This window comes from Chiroxiphia lanceolata, chromosome 3 (genome assembly GCF_009829145.1).
Source record: "Chiroxiphia lanceolata isolate bChiLan1 chromosome 3, bChiLan1.pri, whole genome shotgun sequence".
Classification (NCBI taxonomy): Eukaryota; Metazoa; Chordata; class Aves; order Passeriformes; family Pipridae; genus Chiroxiphia; species Chiroxiphia lanceolata.
This window is the reverse complement of record NC_045639.1, coordinates 17,825,500-17,845,715: the sequence shown is the minus strand read 5'-3', so window position 1 is coordinate 17,845,715 and position 20,216 is coordinate 17,825,500. Positions and strand designations below refer to the sequence as shown.

Below are 20,216 nucleotides of genomic sequence, written 5' to 3'. Positions count from 1 at the left end.
TGTCAAATCATCCTTCTGGAAACATTGTGTTCACAACAGAACTTTGCAACTGCTGAGGTTTTTTAGCGGTTTTGTCAAAATTAATAAACTTAATTCTTTACATTCAGAAAACAGGTTGCTTTTTCAAATTGTAATCTGCGGTGTTGCAATAATAGTAACTGGTAACTCATGGAAATAGTAACTCAGAACTGTGTACAAAATGATTGTATTCCTGAAGATCAATTTCTGTCTCTTTAATGGTGTGGATGGAGTTTTTCGTTCTTGTACTAAAAGGTGGACTTTTCAGGTGACTGCCAAAAAGTTATTCTTAGTGGTTTCTCTTGCACATCTCTGCAGGGTTGGAAATCTGATTTGGTGTAGCTGATGCAGTAATACTGCTTTTGTCCATCTGTATAGGATTGGGTTTTTTTGTTTGTTTTGTTTAATTTTCACTTTATATATATATAAAGTGAAAGTATAGTTTTTATTTATGTAGGAGAATACAGTGTTGTAACTATACCAGTGCAGACTGGTATAATTGTACCTCTGCATTGCTATAGGTAGATAGGAAATCCTTTTGAATCGTGTTTGCAGAATGGAGATGATGCAATTTTGAATTTGCATATTGGAGTTTCTATTGGAAAAGTCTTCAGATCATGCTTAAATACTTAAGAAATTGCAATATGATTTTCCTGATTAAGTTAGCCTAAGCTTCCAGTTAGAGCCTAAAAATTTCAAGTCATGTTGGGCTAAATATAACATCCTTTTACAGTCAAAAGAACTTCAGTAAAAAGATGAAGACTGTGAGCTCCTGGTTGGAACCACAGGAACTTTGTTTGCATTAGCAATGTGTTTGGGTTTCTGTGTGGAGTGTTGTTTGATGGTGGCAGCATGTGAAATTCAAGCTAAGTAGAGCAAGGAAATGCCATACAATTGTTAGTGCGAAATCTGACAAATAGAAAAATTTTCTGCCCTTGAGTGACTTAAAACCATTTGCAATCTTAATCCAAAAAGGCTCTGCTTAAAGCAGTGCTCTACTCTAGAGATGGACAACAGTACAATGATCAGTGTACTGACAGTATTTGTTTCCCCTTACATTTTATATGGTGCAGTAATCCAGAGGCTTTGGTTCTTCTGCCACTGATTCTGTAAATAATTTAATTTCTTTGAGCTTCATTTTTTTCCCTTGTATAAAAAAATTTGAAATTATATTTCCCTTGCGTTTGTTAAGACCTTCATTGCCTTGAAGGGAGATTTATAACTGCAAAGCATTATTAGTTATTACTGTTTATTTTTATTAATATGTGGTGAATTAATAAGTGTAATATTCAGAACATTAAATACATTGGTAAGAGATAGGAGAATAAAGAAATACCATTAATCTCATTTTCTTCTCTGCTCTTTATTTGCTGTAGTGTTAAGGTTCTCAAAAACCAGCATTTCAGATACACCAGTCTGGGAAGATTTAGACTTTTTTCCTTTTTTTAGTAGGAGATGCTTAACAAGAGGATATAGGTAAGGAATAAAATATGACAAAAAGGATAAAATTTTCTGGCTTTTGGGGCAGGTTGCCCATCCATCTGTACAATTTTGAATGATCTTTCATGCTTGGTAGCATGAACCAGATGAGTTCAATCAGAAAAGAAAGAGGAAAGAGGAACAACCATCTTGAATTAATGTTCACCAACCAAATTTTCTGTTCAGATTCATTTTGTATCATGATAAGAATTGGGTAGCAAAGATTGTTCTCTCAGTCTGTCACTTTGTTAATGTCACTTTTCTCTGCATCTCTCTGTGGTCTCCCCTTACTCCATCGTGTCAAGGCAGTGACTTATCTTCCATTTCAGACCCTTTTTCATTCTTACCTGATTGAATCTCCCACATGTTTTGTCAGTTGTTGCTTCTGCTCAACAAAATCCAGCAAAATAACTCACCCAGACTGCATCAACATGGTTCAACTCATGGTTCAGACATGATTTCTCCAACACAGTAAATATGTCTATGGAGCAGTTGATGGCTGGCATGAAGTTTAGGAGGACAGCCTGCTCCTAAACCTGTCCACCTTCTGTCCATGTGCTGACTTGCAGACAGCCTATGAACTGCCAGTATGGGCACTGTGAAAGCTGCATCTGAGAGTAGAGGGGGAGACAAGTTGTTTAAATGAACCATTAAAGACAGTTCCTTCAAGATGGGATTGTGGTGCATTGACAGGGTGGTGGCAAGGAAACATATGTTAAGTGTTACTGCTCTGGTCTGTGGTTAGTGTGGTTGTCATCAAGTTCTGTTTTATCTTAAGTTTTTCTGAGATGCCAAGAAGCAATAATATCCAACTTCTTTGCTGTCACTGGTTTCACACCCACACCAACTTCACTGCCACCCTAAAACATCAGAGTCTCAATTAAAATATGTTTCTGTAAGAGCTCAGTGATTAAAAAAAAGTATCTTCCCTAAAAATGAGATGTCATAGCTTGTTTCTAGCATTAAGTAAGTTTTCAATTTGATTGGTACATAAACATAGGAAGAAAACAAAATTCAGGTTCAATCTTATGTGAATACTTCATTATTCAAAGCTGTTGCAGTCTGGAAAGATAAGCACAGAGAGTGCAGGTAATGAAAACAAATTTTATAAATATCATTGCAGTTGAAAGATATTGTCATCGCAATCTCGTTGATTCAGTATGTGTTCAAACTGGGACAAACTCCTTGCTGACTTACACTTGGAGTTTTGAGGTTTGCAGATGGTGTGAATCAGAGACTGCAACCGGTATTTTTACAGACCTTTAGTTTTATTAGGTGGAAAACAACCACAAGTACACTCCTAGTACACTTCTGTGAACAGGAAAAAGCATAGCTAGGGCAGTGGCAGAACAAACTTCCTGCAATGATTTGCAATGTGGATTCACAGGGAAAATTCCTCAAGGCAGAAGATAGTGCAATATCCATTGTCCATTCAACCCCAGCCTGTTTCTGCAGTAATTGTAAAAATTCTTGCTAAACATGATGCCCTTTTTTTTCCCCTGATATAACTTTGCAAGTAAACAGATAACTTGGTGGTTTAGGTTTTTTTCCTTTGAGTTTCTAAATAAATATCAGATGGTCCTTATTCTCTGTCTATGAAGCGAATGTATTACAACATTAATGTTTACTAATAGAAATAAATTTCTCCTCTGTGTAAGATCAGTCCCTGGCACATGTTCCCAAAATGCTGAGTACTTAGCTCTTTGTTCAGCTTCATGACTAGAGGTTGGTTGTTTTTCTTTGGAACAGTCTGCTTATAGAGTGGCCTTTCGAGAGATGGGGTTGCTGATGTCCCTGTGTGTGTATATTTTGTAGTCTTAATTGTCACCCTGGATCAAATTAGATTGGATAACTGAAAAGATATTGAACACTTTATGAAATACATTCATTTACAAAGGTGAAATCATGACAATTCATGTGGTGAAGTGCCCTGACTGGGATCTATTACGCTGTTTGCCTGGAAATGAACTGCTCTGTCAAGATGCTGGGAAGTGTGGTGGTTTCTGAGGTGAAACAGCCCCTGAGCATATCCAGATGCTGTCCCAGAGCATTCAGCAGCTCTGGACAGTTGATGTGTGGGAAGCAGTAGCTGTACTGTATCCAGCTAAAATGTCAACAGGCAGCAGCTCATGTCTCTAGTCTGTGGTCAGAACAGTGCACCTCTCGTGAAAGCATTGTGAAACACTTAATGGAGGCAAGTAGTTTGTTATTTTTGGATGGAAAAATGGCACCTCCAGCCACACAATGTGGCATTGAACTGCTACAGAAGATGAGTTACAATTGAAAGAGGAAGACATTTCCTAATTAATTATGTAAACCCCACAGCAGTACAGCCCAGCCCAGCCATATTTTCAGTAATACGATATAATTTGTTGCACAGTTACCAAGTGTGTTGTGAGCAACCAAAAATCATAAGAAGCTACAGCTCTGTTTCCGTTGTTTCTCAGTTGTGGTTTTAGAATTAGGACACCCAACATCGTGAGATTTAAACCAAACCAAAACAACACAAAACCAAAAACCCAACCAACCAACCAAAAAACCGGGAGAAAACACTTTGGGAGCTTATATTCCCTCTAATAGTGAGCCTGCCTAATGTTACACTTTCAAGCTTTTCACTCTAACTGAGAAATAAGAAATAGGAATGTGTTTGTTCATAATTTAAAATAATGTCATCACTAAATTTCCATTTCTGGAGATTTAACAACTTAAGACCTATTATGGAACTTCTTTGAAGTAAAATGATAAGAACTGAGGAGAATCTATTTTTGTCAGCTACTTTCCAGAGACACACCAAAACTTTTATTGAAGAAACTTTCCTTAAATCATATGTGCTTGATACCAGACCTCAGCCTCTCTTGAGTGTAGCAGGACTGTCTCTTAACATTGTCATAATTTGCAGACATCTCAAAAGGTTATGGGATTATTGTATTTACACTTACTGGTTCCATGAAAACAGTGTGCTTAATACCTATCAGATCTGTGTCAAGGCACTTAGATATAATGCAAGCATAACATAAATTGAGTGCCAGCAAATAAAGAGTAGGATTTGGGCTAGAGAGTTGGGAATGTTGGTAAATAAATAAATAAATAAAATAAACAGAGAAAGAAAAAAATAGGAAATCTAAATGTGTAGTATATTTGGGGCTAACCTCTTTTCCAAACTGTCATTTAGGATTTCTTCAAGACTTGCCTGCATTAGTTAAAGCTAGCTCAGCAGAGCCCTGCCTTAACAGCTTTGTCTTTCAGAGCAGCCGAGTGAGGCTTTCCTGAACTTCTTGGAAGGGGTCTATCTTATGATTTCAGTATTCAAGTTTCCCATAATGCTGTCTCAGACAGTCTTTCCTCACAGCATGAGTTGGATCTTGTACTGGCTGACATTTCATGATAAACTCCTGGCTGCTCTTACTGAAGAAAGCTCTTACTGTTTTTACCAGAAAGAAGACTCATCGCTACATTTACAATGGAAAAAAAACCTGTAACCACTGTACATTAATAAAAATAGCTGTCACTCAAAGCTCATAACAGTTTTCTTTCTTAAAGTTACATCTGTAAGTACCAGTACAGTGAGGTAAAGAGAATTTAAGGGCATCCTAAAGTAAATCAGTGGTATAGCTATGAGAGACAGCTGTCTTACCTGTTACAGGGCCATCCTTCCCCCTTTCTGTCAGTGTTGTCAGTGCTGATGTTGATATCCAGTTACAAAGAGGTACCCAATTACCTGTGTGTCCAACTGGCATGGTTCTAACCCTCTTAGCAGTTGGTCCAGCTTAAGAATGTGAAGACCTGTTCAAGGAGTATTAAATATAGAGGTGTCGTGAGCCTTATCCTTCACAAATGCACTTCAAGCCTCCAACAGTTATTTGCTCTTTTACCGTTGCAGATCTAATTCCTAACTTGTAGAGCTACTGCATCCATGGGGAGAAATGTTTCACTTATAATCATGTTTTATAGTTCCCTTTGTGGTTTATTCTGCCACTTTGACTTGTCATAGTTGAATAAATTGAATTCTGTAGAGTGCGCTTGTAAATGCCACACTTCTGATTTTTAAATGTGCTTCAGTGTGATGAATGCAGCATTAGAGTGGGATGTGGAGTAGTGCTTAAATTTGTGGATTGTAGCTTCTAGGTTTTATTCTCAAGCCTCTAGCCAGATTGTTATATAATTCATGGATAGGCCATTTTTAGGATTTCTGCTCCTTCATTCCACATCTGAAAAATGAATGTGTTTTACCTATGCAGCAGTTCTGTGTTGACACCCAGTTGGTTCTTTTTTGAATAGTTAGGCCCAGGCTGCTATAGCATGTCATAGAATGGCTGTTGCCACATCTGATTATGTGGTGCCTGTCATAGTGAGCTTTCCTTTCTTGGGTGAAGCAAGAAAGAAGCAGAAGAAAAGGTATCACTAGAATACAAACATAAAGTTAAGTATGTGATTTGAGATCCGTGAATGGAATATGATGAGGATTACTATAGCTGTTTTCTTTCCAAGAAAACACTTTCAAATATTGTTAATTTTATAGGCACTTTTATCTGCCCTGCTTTAAAAGGACCAGTAATTGCAAGTGTGTCTTAATCCATCTGTTAATGGAGGAAACTGAAGGACTTGAGCAAAATACATCTCTCCGTTAGTGAGGTCTGAAGTAAAATTCTAAAACCTACCAGAATTTAGGAAGCACGTGTTTGCTCTAGAATGGTTTACCATTTGAGGAATTTGTTTGTTAATGTATAGCAGCTTCATAACAGTAAAGCTGATACTAATTCAGACTTAATATCTGAAGTAGGTTTAATAACTAATAAAAATGGACTGTTTATGTATTAAACCTGGAGCAGCATAGCTGATCCACCTCTGTATTTGGGGTAGCTAATGACTTTCTCCTTCAAATTTGTTTGTGAAATAGTTTTATGCCATGTGAAAATTTGAGAAAAGAATTCTGGCTGATATGAGGGAAGAAATATGAAAAGTAACAATGCTGAAAAGGCTGTAGATATGATTCTACAGAGTGACAGTTTAATGAGCTCTAGGTTTCATATGTAGGAGTATCCCATGTTTTGTTTGAGCTACTTAGTTCTGGAGGGAGTGTGTTGGAGAAGCTATTTTCTCCGGAAAGCGAGGAAGGGAGGCAATGCATCTACCTAGTCTCTAAAGGAAAATAAGTGTTTGAGTGAGCATTCATTACAGTATTTGAAAAAAAAATGTTTTTCAGATAATTGCCTTTGATGAACTTCGGACAGACTTCAAGAGCCCAGTCGATCAGTGCAACCCAGCCCACGCAGTGAGTACAACCGGTGGTTTGCTAAACAGTACCTGCTCAAGAAAGGGGGATGTACTGAGCTGTCAGTGAAGTCTGAGTGAAATTAATATAGAGTCTCTTGTGAAGTCAAGTGTGGTTTGGAAAATTGATTTACTGGGCCAGTCTTGGGGAGCCAGATGGTTACTTTTTATGCTAATAGCCTTCCTTTTTGCTGAAGGAGGCAGGAAAATAATTTGGAAATTCAAAAGCTGATGTGATGCTAATGCTTTCTTTTTTACCTTATCATGCTGTGGCACAAGTTTTCCTTTTTGAAATAATTTGCCTTCTTTGTGTTCAGGCATGGGATGACCACATTTTCCCATACTGCCTGTATCAATGATCCAAAAGCTTGAGTGGATTTGGTAAGAGGCACGTTCGTGGACCTCTCTCTCTAATGGCAGGGCTCTAAATGCTCCCATGCTTTAAGAGTAAATATCATATTCTGCTGCTTCTACTATGGAAAAGTTTAAATATCACCCTGGGACTGTAAACTCACTTTTAACTTATGAATCAAAAATGCAACCTAGATTTAAATATTTCAAAATTCCTCTGCTAATTAAAGCTGTAATCTAGGGTGATTTAGCTGACTACAGCTAAACATGTATCAGTCTGTACTACCAGAACTAAGAGCAGAACTTGGCTCCCCATCATCTCACTGGGAATTACAATGACTACAACAGGTGCTGTATTTGATCTCTACAGAGTATCAAGTTATTGAATTGCCTGCAAATGATAACCAGATTCAGTACTTCGCCATTTAACCCTGTTTCATAACTCAGCAGAGGATTTGTGGTACTGCTTAGACCACTGATGATTTTAAGCATAAACTTTACGTGAATCTTAGAATAAGAAGGCTTTTTTTACAGTTCACTAACAAATAATCAAAGCATGAAAATAGAAGAAAGAAATTATATGAAGAAATCCTATAGAGGACTTCAGTGGATATAAACTGTTTTGGAATTTACTGGATGTAATCTGATTTTGAATTCACTTTATCTGTTTTTACTTCCCATCTTGGGAACTGCACACAAGAAATGTGTATTTATTTGTACCAGGTATTTCTTATACATTTGTTCAAGTGTATTTTCCTTTTTCCCTCTGCATAGTTGTGCCCATATCCCTTTTATTTAGTGGGGTAGTTTTCTTTATTGCACTATAAGAGTGTCTGATGTTTACCCACGTATCTTCCACAATGTTTTCATGACAGAGGGTAGAGCCTTTTTGACAAGAGGAGGCTGAATTAAAGAGAGATCAGAGATGAAAACAAGGGCAGTACTGAGAATTTAATTCAAATGTCCTGGTTTGCCCTCTATTACTTATAGTTCAGAGACAGACTTCCTACTTCTTCACGGCCAGCTGTAGTTAGGAATCTATTTAAAGGGAATTGAGAGGTCTATCTTTCTCTCTCCACTTACCTCCTTCTAAAGGCAAGCTTCTTTCTGCAGCTTCACAGGCACGTCCACACACATCCTTTCTTGTGTTTGCAACTGTGAGTCTAACATTTCTGAATGTCTTTTAACTTAGAGACATCAAAAAGAGGCACGGTATTTTTCTGGTGCCTATCAAGGTGCCACTGCCTCACTGTCTTTCCAAAATGATACTTTTTAAAAAAATGGCTTAAACTTGGGGACAGAAAAGCAAAAGAGACATTTCTTTGGAGAATAGAAATAAAACTCAAGCTTGTGGCAAATTTAAAACATTTGAAAAGCAGAAAGCTTAGGGAGAGTTGGCTTCTCACATTGGTATAGTACAAAAAAGTTAATTGTTTGGAATATTTTTCCCATGTCTAAGTGAAAATATTATCAGATAGTCTTCTGAGGACAACAAAACCACTCTGCCTTTTGCAGTGTAACCAACAGTAGAATGTTCCACAATAACTCCAATGATAGGGTTATGCAGTGAAATTTGATTGTACTGGTTACTTTCTCATTATGAGCCATTTAAAAAAACCCCTGTCTTTGATTTGCTTTCTTTCTGTGAGTTGAGCTTAAAGCATCTTTTGAGTCACAGTGCTTAACTGCAGTGATTTTCAGTATTTATGAATGCATCTGTCGATTAAAGTGGCATTTCTAGGACAGTTCAAATATTTTTCGCTAATGGGTTACATACTAATATCATATGTTGAGGCACCATCTTGGTGATAGAGGAAGAGCTACCATACAAATGTCATAGTTGTTTTTCCCATTCAGAATTATACTGAAGCCAGATGTGGGGGACCTTAAGATGCAAGACCAAGTCTTGCACAAAGGCTGACTTAAAAACATTTGCAGCCTCTGGCTCTAGGCTAACAGACTGGAATCCCCAGTTGATACTGTTACACCCAGTAACAGATGAAAAAATAACTTTGAAATGGGTAAATCACTTAGCTTGCTAGCAGTAGGTAGGAAGTGAATGCTGTCATTTCAGATTAACAACATATATTGTTTCCCTGCGACCATTAATTAAAACATTCACCCTTGTAATTGTAATATATTGTTTTAATTTGTAACACCAGCTAATCTCCTGCCTTTCCCCCCTTTTTCCTGACAGAGAGAGCGGCTGAGAAATATTGAGCGGATTTGCTTCCTCCTGCGAAAGGTGAGCATAAACTAACCTAGGATTTGTGAAGTTCCTGAGAATTAAGTCCATCCAGTGGTGACGTGCGTTTATTCTCTCTTTGATCCTCACACTCAGTTGATGAAAGGCTGGATTCTACAGAGAAGTGAAAGTCATGATGACTTTGTAAGGACAGAGTAAGACAAATTATAAAAGGTTGACATAATAGAGGATGTCTGGATAAGAACTGAACTTCAGAACATGAGCCCATTCATTCCAGAACAAGCCTTTTGAAGGTGGTGAATAGTTTTGCAGTTGCAGCTTGAGGTTCTTTTTTATAGTCCTATAAAGCTGCTGATACTGTTGTAGTACAGGCTCTAAAAATACCCTTTTTCTGAAAAGTGGCTTACTATTTGATAAACTAAACATTTTTATTAGTTACATGTTTGATGTTTAAGGTTTCTAGTTGATAGAACAGAAAAGTTGATGTAGTATGTATTTTAACTTGACACAAGTGAGGTGCCGAGTGCCTCATTTCTGAGGGATTTCAAGGAGCTGATAATTTGTGGATTACTTATCTGTGGCTTCAAAAAACATTTTAATAAACAATCTTTGTTCTCCTGACTCTGTCCTATTAAAGTAAAAATAATCATAGTTCTAAACTATTTTATTCTGTATGTTCAAGTTTCTGTACATTGTGTTCTGCAGAGTAGTAATAGAGCCACCTAAATTATTCTACATTTTTGCTTAAAAAGGTCATCACTGAAGTGTGGACTGCTGCCTGCATCCTAATCAAGCTAAGAACTGAATTGGTTTTAAGGTACTTAGAGGTTTTAGGAAATGCAGTGCTAGGGATTGGGGTGATCCAAAGGCACAACTGTGACTCTAAGCAGAATCTATGAGCTGTTTTTCTCTGATCAGTCAGAACCTGAGTCATATCTGTTTGGCACCATTATGAGTTTGTGACTGTTAGGAACCACATTTAAATACTTACTGAGCCTGTTTATGGCCCTTGGGATATGAAAATAAGAGAAAATACTTATCACCAATAGCTTTCCATTTTATCAAACAGGCAGCCAGCCAGTTTCAAGCTGTGTCCCAGTTTCTTGGACATAAAGCAACTGTTGAGTGGTAATGTATTAATATATGTGAGCCCCATGGGAATGCCTTGCCTGCATCAGTGTTTAATTTTTATTGAGCCTCAGCCTCATTGTGAACAGCAAAATGGAGCATTTTGGCTAATTGCAGACTCTGTATTCATAAGGGATTGCCTTGCTTCTGGTTCACTTAAATAGTTTGTTAATTCAACCTCTTCTTCAAAGTTCTTCGGGGACAGATTTGTTTTAATTGAGAGATTATATGCAAGAAGAGGAAGGTGCAGTAACTACAGAGATTTATAGTCCTCAAATCTGACAATCACTAAAAATAGCTGTAGTTTATGTCATATAAAGGAGTCATTGTTGAGGAAAACTCTGGAAAAACAATAAAGAGTTGAGTGTCAGCTATATTGATACATGAAAATAGCAGTTAGGATGCTTCCAGCAAACACTAAATATATCCCTCAATATAACACTGTGTGGCTTTAGGGTCTGTTTCTCTTTCTATGAAACAACAGCATACCTGTTTTACCATGTCTTGAAGACAAGTAATTCTTTTAAAGGGCTTTAGCATTAGAACTTAATTCTTAAGATCTGATGTAAATTTGTTCTTTAAAAGGTTATAGGTGGGCTATAAAAGTATATTCATATATTTCATATATTTCATATATTTCATTATATGCTGGTTTTACAAGGGGTTCTTGGAAATTATTGAATGAGCATACAATATGTCATATAAATCTGATCTCAGTGGGTAAAGATTTTCTTAAGGATGGATTTTTGGTTTTATCTCCAAAATACTTGAAAAAGTTTATTGACAAATTGTGACTAGGTATGTGATATTTCACCAGATATTATATAACTTATTTCCACTTTTCAAAGTAGAACGGAGGATGTAATTATTCTACAGCCAGGCATTTTCTGATGTTTAGTTTGGGGAAAATGTTTCTATATCATTAAAACAAGTAGTGATTGTGTGAAGCAGATATATATGAGGCTGTGTACATGCATGCACACAGGGGTCCTTGTTTTTATGGTGCTATAGAATTAGATAAGCCTAAGTTTTCTGGTTACTGAAGAATGATTATGTATGAAGAAGCTATGAACTTTGTATAGCCATGGTCAAATCTCTTCTATTTTGAAATAAATGAGAAGAAGGCTTATTTTCTGAAGCCAGCACAAAGTGAAGTTCTCTCAGGATACAGGTATCTCATTTTATTCAGTGGTGTGTGTTGGAGGCTTAATAGCATAGATTTGTGTTCTTGTGCTGTAAACTGTTGAATATTCCATTATGTGGATGTTGGTTATCTTACAAGTGTTAGATGGTTCACACAGGACACACACTAGTATTAGCAGATGCTGTGCAGCCTCTGTGCTATTCTTTTTTTTCCTAAATTGCCTTTATTTCTCTAAGAATGTGATTACAATGCTGTACAGAGGTACACAAACTAGCTGTGATGAGCTGCATTGGGCTAGTGCAGTGCAGTGTAACAGAGTCACAGGCTTCTTGGGCTCATCAGCCTTGCTGAGGACTGTGATAGGTTTGGTGTGCCTATGAGGTCTACCATGATTTTTATGATTAAATATTTTGGTGGGGCTGTTAAAATATATTCAGTTAATGATGACAGCAATATTATATAATTGTAATTGCAGTTGTATTTCAAGAAATCTGTTTACGAGATTGATTCCTGATGGAGATACTTATTTTAGCACTAAAGACAATTAGGAATTTCCTAGATTAAAGCACAGTATATTTCATCAATCAACCACTATAATATTATTACTTTACCTCTGAGGAAATTTAAATTAAATTTTGATTAGGTTATGCATCATAATTTTTGAATTAATTTGATAAATCTTTACTGAGGAGGAGAGTTGATTGAGCTTCTTGCTCAGCAAAGACATTTGAGATTTCAGTTTGCTCGTGCCAGACACTGCTGAACAATATAAGTGACCCTTCTCCAATTATCAGCAAATATTTGTTTTTAAGCTTCATTAAGCTAAAGTAAGAGTGATTTTTGAGCATCAGATCTGGAACTAGAACTTAAGTGGGAGGAAGTTGACATAAATAAAAGACAGACTTTTACCTATTTTCCTACTGTAGTGGAGCATTGAATTAAGTTATGCCTAAAATTCCTAAAACTGCAAGTTTAAGAAAATATTGTCCTAGAGCTCAATTATTTTTCTTGATTTTATTTGGGGATTTTGGCAGGTTTTTTTGTAAGTCCTGAAGGGATGATTGGAAGAGAACGGATTCAGCAAGAAATGTAGCCACAGGCAAGGTGACATTAATCTCGAAGATGTTCCAGATGAACTTGAACTGTCTTGAAAAATACAAACAAATACACAGACAAAAAACCCTGCAGGGACAACATTTGAATAACCAAACTTGGCCAGTTTAGCACTCAGGTAGTAGCAGTAGCATAGTAGATAGTGAATCAGAAGCTGGGGTGTTTAAAACATAACAAAACAAGCCAAACCGAAACAACTCTTCACCTAATCTTTTTTGAAGCAAGTTTTAATGTTTTAGTTAGGAAGCTGGGGGTGCCAGTGCTTGGTCTGGTCCAGTACCTCTGTCACTGTGGTTTCCAGTGGAGCTGGATCTGCAGTAGTAGTGGTGGAAATTTATTTTTTACTCATTAGTTCTGGTGTGTACCAGATTCAATTCTGTTTTTTACTCCTCTGAAAAAATAAAATGAATGTTTATTTTGAATTTATACTCCATTGTGTATACTCTAATACATGTGACAGTTATGTTTTACTGTATTTACAGGTTTTGGTGAATAAGCAAAACCAATGTTACCTGAAAGAGCAATTATAGAAGATATTCTATTCAGACTGAGATAATGTAAATAAAATGTAAAACCTAGTGAGCATTATATATAATCCCTGACACTTGAGTGTCTGTACAGTTTTGTTTTGGTATGTTTCAATATGAAAATATTCTGTAAAAGAAAAGTGAAAATTACTTATATGTGTGCAAGTAACAGTAATTCAGAGACACAAGTAATCAGAAGCTTGAAGGGTTATGAGTTAACACCACAGGTTCAGCTGCAGACAGAGCATTCTAAGGATGAAGATTAGGCTTGATCCTGTGTCTATATCATGCATGTTTGTCAGCATAGAATGCACTCACTCAAAGCTTGGAAAAACCCCACAGTATGTTCAGTGAAACACTACTGAGCTCATTGGATCAGCCAACAGGGAACAAGTTGGCTTTTAGACTTTTCCTTAATAGCAGAAGAAAAGGGTGTTATCTGAGTATAGAGGTTTTTTTTCTTTACATGTAGCTAAATATTACGTGAAATCAGCATTGTTAGAAAGTAGCCCTGTCTTTCCTTCTTTATTCTTAGCTGACATTTTTTCCCTGCCTGTTTTGGATGAAGGAGACTGACCAATGTGCACTAGAGAAATTGCCATGTGAAATAATTTTTTTTACTTGGACCTTGATACGTTCCAAACCTTCACCAACCAGTAGCCCCTACCATTCTCTGCATGCAGCAGGTGCAGTGGACGTACTCCTTTGTGGAGTGTCGGGTGTCACAGCAGCTGATTTCAATTGACTGATCATCTTCTTTTCATCTTGATAAATTTGCTGGTTATTATGATGATCACTCTCTTTGTTGTTCTGCCTCATAGTCACTGGCAAGCCTGAGATAACGTGATGGATTTTAAGTGTCTGGTTTTGAATGCGTCTATTGATTGCTTCGTTATGGACTTAGGGATTTATAAACGTGTGACATTCTTTTACCCAATCTGCAGGCTGGTAGTCATTAGCAGAGTACTTCTGTAAGCCTATAGCATGGTTCATTAAAACATTTAACATGAGGTTATATAAGCAAATATAGCAAATGTGATGCATAATCACAAGGAATTTTTAAAGTGGTGTACATCCATCCATATTGTAAGAAGGAATCATGCTTTCTCCGTGGGGCTAAGAAATCCCATAGGTGAAAACTACAGCAATAAGACAATTAGTTTGTTGTGAAACTGGGAATAGCAGCAATAGTTTTACCTTTGTAGTGCTACACATTTTTTTTTGCAACAGCAGTAAAGATGTTTTAATTCCTCATTTAGTTGCACTTAAAAGAAGAAGAAAATGTCGCAACATAGCCACACTTAGAGGGATAAGTCTGCAGGGTTAATACATCCCTTGTTTCCTCCTAACTGATAGTGAACATTTAGTCTTTGAAGCTTAGGTGCTTATGGAAAACAGCACCTAAGAGGAAAACAGAATTTTTAGTCTACTCATAAGGTATTTTTGAACTGTGGAAATAGCAGTGGTATTCTGCCTCGCAGGAGAAAGAGGCTGATGTTTCCAGAGTTCTGATAAACTGCTGCTGTAACAAAGATCACAAAGGGAAGGAAAAATGGCACTGTGTGACATTTTTCCCGTTAATAGTGATTGTTACAATGATGGAGCACATGAACTTTGTCCACTCTCATTAGAGACCAAAGAGTTCATCATTGTTACTGGTTTCTCAGTACATGTATTTCTGATGTATCTAATGCTCTGTGTCTTTTCATACCTCATGAGTATGATGAAACTGCTGAGTTTTGACTAAGCTTCTGGGCAGCAGGAAAACTGTCAGGGGACCATTCCTACAGCGTGTCTGGGAGCATAAGCCCTAATCAAGAGGCAGTGTGGATTACTTGTGAAGAGTGAATATAAAATTATGTGTATAGAAAACCTACTGCAGGTACCCACGTAGTTATTCAGTGTCTCCCTGTGACTCAGTGCAATAGAGAAAGTTGTACCCAAGCAGGCACTGCTTTGTATAAAAGGACTAAAATAAATACTATGTATTTAAAAAATTATTTTTATTATCTCAAATGCCTTTTCCCCCCCCCTGCAATTTAGTGGTCCAAAACAGAGTTGGTTTATAACAAAAAGCTTTCTGAATGTCCCTGGATTTAGGAAGGTTCAAATTCTAGTTTGACATTCATGCTTAGCATTCATCTCTAACATCAAACGACAACAAATGTGGCTGTGATAGCCCTCTGTGGGCACTCTCAGTCTCTCCTTGACACTGAAAGCTTGAAGCAATCTCTGTTTACTGCTCTAAGATGAGAAATGTGTTGATATTCGAGGATATACCCATATGAAATAGGCCTGGATTTGAAGTTCTTATAATTTAGACACCATTGAGATAGAAACTAGTGCATCATTAGTGGCTAAGACCAAATCTGACTGAATTTGTGTAGAAATTCCCAGTGAAAAGCACAGAATAAAGCACAAAGGTCAAACTGAGTAGAATGAGGGAAGAAATACAAGGTTTTTTATTAGACAGCTCGGCACATGTTTTCATAGCACTCCACTTGAGTTAATAATAGCTTACTCATTGGAAAATCATAATTTTCTTCCCTTTGGATTTAGACCTTACCAGGAGGTGTCGTGAAGGAAGGTGTCTGGTACACATTTCCAAAAAGGCTTTTGATTCCAAAAGTGCCTTTTGATTGGATCACATTAGATAGTTTCTTTCTATTAACTGGCCTGATAAACAATATGCATCTGAAACAGGTGTTCAGTAATCCTTTTTTTAGAGGCTTAAACATGTGATCTGTTATTTGGACTACTGAATTAATATTATCAGATGAAAACTTCTCATTTTAGAAGTGCCTTAAGTAAAGTCAAAAGCGTGGTTTCAGGCTGTTCCATTTGTCCTCTTTCTTGGAAGAAAATGTAATACAGGAGCAGCTCTGCCTTTGTTGTCTTTAGGTGGATGTTCTGTTGTCTTATGTTTTGCCACTTTTTGAATTTAACATTTTTTTTTGTTCTCTTAGTTGGATACTTTCGTCTTTTAAAGGTCATGTTGTGTTTCAGCCAGAGATTACTTTCAGCAAGACTTGGCTTTCCTTTTCTATAATGTTTGCATTAGTGTTTGCTGTTACATCAGTGCTTTCTGTCTCATGCAAGGAATAAAACCTTTTGTGCCAGATGCTACAAAACCCACATGGTAATAAATACGAAGAACATTTGTTTGCATTCACAAGACACGTACACAACAGGAAAGGAAAGGTTGCACAGCTGATCTGATGAATCTTGTTTTTGGAGACCTCCTTAGTTTTCTTATTAGCAGGCATAGCTTGAATCTTTTATTTGTGATTGAAGCTAAGAATTTTTTTGCTGTTTTTGAGGGGTCTGATGTTTCATTGAGTTGGTAATTGCATGTAGTCTTGAATCTCTACAGCAACTGTTCAGAGCCAGCCCAGTTTGGAGTCAAAGTACTGTGGTCCAATTGATGACTGTTGGGGGTAAAATCATCTGGTGTCGTCTGCTTAGAGACTGGTGGTGCTTGCTCTACAGACATGCTAATAAACATAGGCAATATGATGAGATAGATCTCTGTCAGCATCACAGTGAGTACGAGCTACACCCCTCTGCTATACATATGCGCACGTAATTAGCTGCCAAGCTGCCTTAGAAGAAATTCTAAAGTTTGCATGCAGGCACTGGTATAAAGGATATTGCTGTTTCTAAGGCATTAATTAGATCTGCAGATTTTGTAGGATGCAAGCTTACCCTGCTGTGTGCGTTCTGTCAAGTTAGAACTTGGACTGTGATTACAACATTTTTCATAAAACTAAATTCATTTAAATTCTGCTTTGTTTGAAGTGCTCTAGAAGGCTCTGAGCGTGTGTGAGACACCCAGAACTGGTGTGTATTTCAGTCCTCCATACTTATTTGACAGGTACTGCTAAACTTCTATTACATGATAAAGCCACTTTTCCTGGCCTTCACAGTGGCTCTGACATGGCGTTTCTACATTAGGAACGAGTAACTTTGCACTTTAGGGATAAAATTTGAAGTTAGCTTAAAATTTATTAATGTACAATTTTTAGTTTATGGAAATCATGACTTATGGTTGAGTTCTTTTTAGACAGTTTTCATACAGCATCTCCTGTTAGTCAAAAGAGGCAAGAGATAAATTCTAAATCTTCTGTTCATGTAAATGGTGGGGCTGTCCCGAGATTGTACAAGGGAAAGAAAAAAGAATGTAACTAGACAGGGGAAATGGAGATACAGGAAAAGCAAGTAAAATATTTTTGACTGAAGCATTACACACTTTCACTAGCTCTGTGGGGGTTTAATTGTTTTCTGCAGCTTGCCTAAATGAGGATGGAGTTAATATATTCATAATGACTCACATTTCGTAGAGATTTTGTTTGCATCCAGAAAATGAAAGGCATAATAATTTTCCCTAATCTTGCAATAGATTTCCAGTATAGACAAAACTTAGGTACTTTCAGTACCTGTTACTGAGCTACCTTTTCCTCTTTTGCACTCTGACTGGAAATTCAGTACTGATCATCTAACAGCTTCTCTCCTTCCCCCTCTTAGGTCTTTTCTGCCTACTCTTTTGTTACATTTGCTATCTGCGAAGCGTGGAATGAGATAAAATGGGTGTGTGCCCTATTCAGTTAGCCTTTTGGGAACCCACATAGTTTTAATTTCATCAGAAAGAGTGTAACTTGGCACAGTAGCTATTTTGCAGAACTGACAGTAGAATTGGGATCAAAGAGCTGGCAGTATTTGTACTTTCTGCACAAATAATCCCATAAATGTTACTTGACTAGATACAGCGCATCTCTTCTTCACATTTTTTGTTTCATTTTAAATAGATTGCATTCATATTTACTAGAAAAATATTACTATTGCAATAAAATACTGAATATAATCCCTTTTGTCCTTTTTTTTGGATTCAGGATCATATCTGGAAAGAAAGTCCTTAAAATAGGACTAAAGAACTTAGAGGAAGTGTAGTATTTCTGGCAGGCAATTCATTCACTACTGACACTCATGTATTAAGTGCATTGTGCCAACACTATTTTTAGTCAATTTTACAAGTTCCTGAATTCAGCACTTTTGAAAAGTTAGAACATAACAATTGTTATTTTTAGCAACCATTGCCTGCGGATGTCTGTGTGCTTACCTAGGGATAATGAGAAGATATATCCTGCTGTGTCTGCCAGGTGTTCATAGCTCATAAGGGGAAAAGTTGCAAAAACTATTGCAAGAGTGAAAAGCTCAAACTTGTAGCTCAGACACAGTTTGGTCCTTATGCCTCTTTTACACAGGGAGGGAAGTGAGATTCACCAGAGTGATGGCTGATGAAAACTGAAATATCCTTTCAAGGGAGACACATATGGTTATTTGTAATATTATTACTCATGAAAATATTTACGTATAAAACTATTTCAGGTTAACCAACTGTATTTTGCTGTTAATCTCATCTTTAAGTGTTTATTCAATAATTGGCAAACGAAGTATCACCCTGTAATAGAGGATCTCTTGCTTTACAATTCAGCTTCTTCCAGTACTTGTCTGGAGGATATACCAACATATGTCCTTACAGGATCAGAACATCACAAGTAATAGCAGAATAAGGGTGAAGATGCAGCAGAAATGTAGATGAGTAACTGTTGCCTGTACTGTACTCCTGAGAGCAGTGTACTTCTCAGCCACTTTGGGTAATGCATTTTATGCATCTGTTCCTCAGACCTATGTTGAACATATTGGCAAAATTTGACTTGCTAATGGACCATTTTTGCTCTGATTTGGTATGCAATAAAGAAATATTTGCATTTTCATCAAACTAAAGAAATTAGGGTTAAATCAAATGTCACTGTTATGTTTAGCAGAATGTTCAGTGTGGGTTTAAGACAGGATTAAACCCTATAAAGCTACTATGCAATTACAAAAAGCAATATAATACCTAAATGTGCAGTACAATGGGTTTACATCATGCCTGGTATATGGATGCAGTTTTTCTCTGCTGTGAGTTTAATGTCCTACCTTACATCTAATTGCTGATGTTTTCTATGAAGCTGTTAAAATGCCAGGGCAGGAATTGTCTTCACCATGTCTGCATTGCTGCACCAAATCTGCTTCCTCAGACTGATAGTGTCTACAAACCTGATATGGAAAGAGCCCTTTAGTGAACACTTAGTTTTCAGCATTTATGGAAGTGCCAGTCTTAGGCAGACCCCCAGGAGAAGTCCTGAGTGCCCTTCCTGAGCCATGCAGGTGGCTGAACTTCATTTTAATCATCACCGAGATTTCTTCATTCTTAGACCTGCCTGTGAACTGAGGGCCTGGTTTTATAGATCCTAATGAACAGCTGCAGTACTGATGGCCATTCTCACCAGTTTTGGGTGAGCAAAGACAGCATGAGCTCTTGGAATAACCCACCTGCGGAGTGTCCTGGCTGGTTGTGTCTGAAATACAAAAGTGAGGTAGGGTAAGAAGGCGTTTATTACCCTATTTTCTGTCAGCATTGTGGAAATTAGAGAAGTTTGCACTCCGGGGTTGCTAACCCAGCTTCTGCTACTGGTTCTGAATTACCATTAAAAAAAGAAAGGTCATAAAGATGTCTCCTGATTCCTGCTGAGTGGAAAAGAACAGTTTGCAGAGGAGATAAACTTGTAAGATCACAGCACATCTATCTTAATGACGTGCCTTCCAAAGATGGGGCACTTCTTGAATTGTGCCGGTGCCCTGCAGACCTTACAGTGCAGAAGTCTTTTTTTAAAATCCATTTCATAACCTTTTTACCTGTTGGCTATTATGACCTCCCATAAGATTGGCAATACCAAAATATTTATAGATATTCCTGATGAATGTCCCATAAAGACCTGATCTTCATCTGTCCCTCTTTTTAAAGTGATTATTGGTCTTAAGACAAAGCTTAAATATTCTAGTTATAAACTAGCTCCAGTAGAATCTGTAGATTTTTAATATAATTATCCCCATGTTGCAGAAGACAAAAATGAGACAATGAGAAGTGAAATGATAG

The 20,216-nt window shown here is 37.1% G+C and overlaps 1 protein-coding gene across 1 annotated transcript in view; it reads left to right on the top strand.

The window, feature by feature from the left end:
- CNIH3 (cornichon family AMPA receptor auxiliary protein 3) overlaps window positions 1–20,216 on the top strand; it is a 47,829-nt gene that overhangs the window by 14,011 nt on the left and 13,602 nt on the right. The window contains exons 2-3 of the mRNA XM_032683769.1: window positions 6,701–6,769; window positions 9,317–9,364. Coding sequence (XP_032539660.1) covers window positions 6,701–6,769; window positions 9,317–9,364 — 117 coding nt within the window. The remainder of the gene's footprint in view (window positions 1–6,700; window positions 6,770–9,316; window positions 9,365–20,216) is intronic.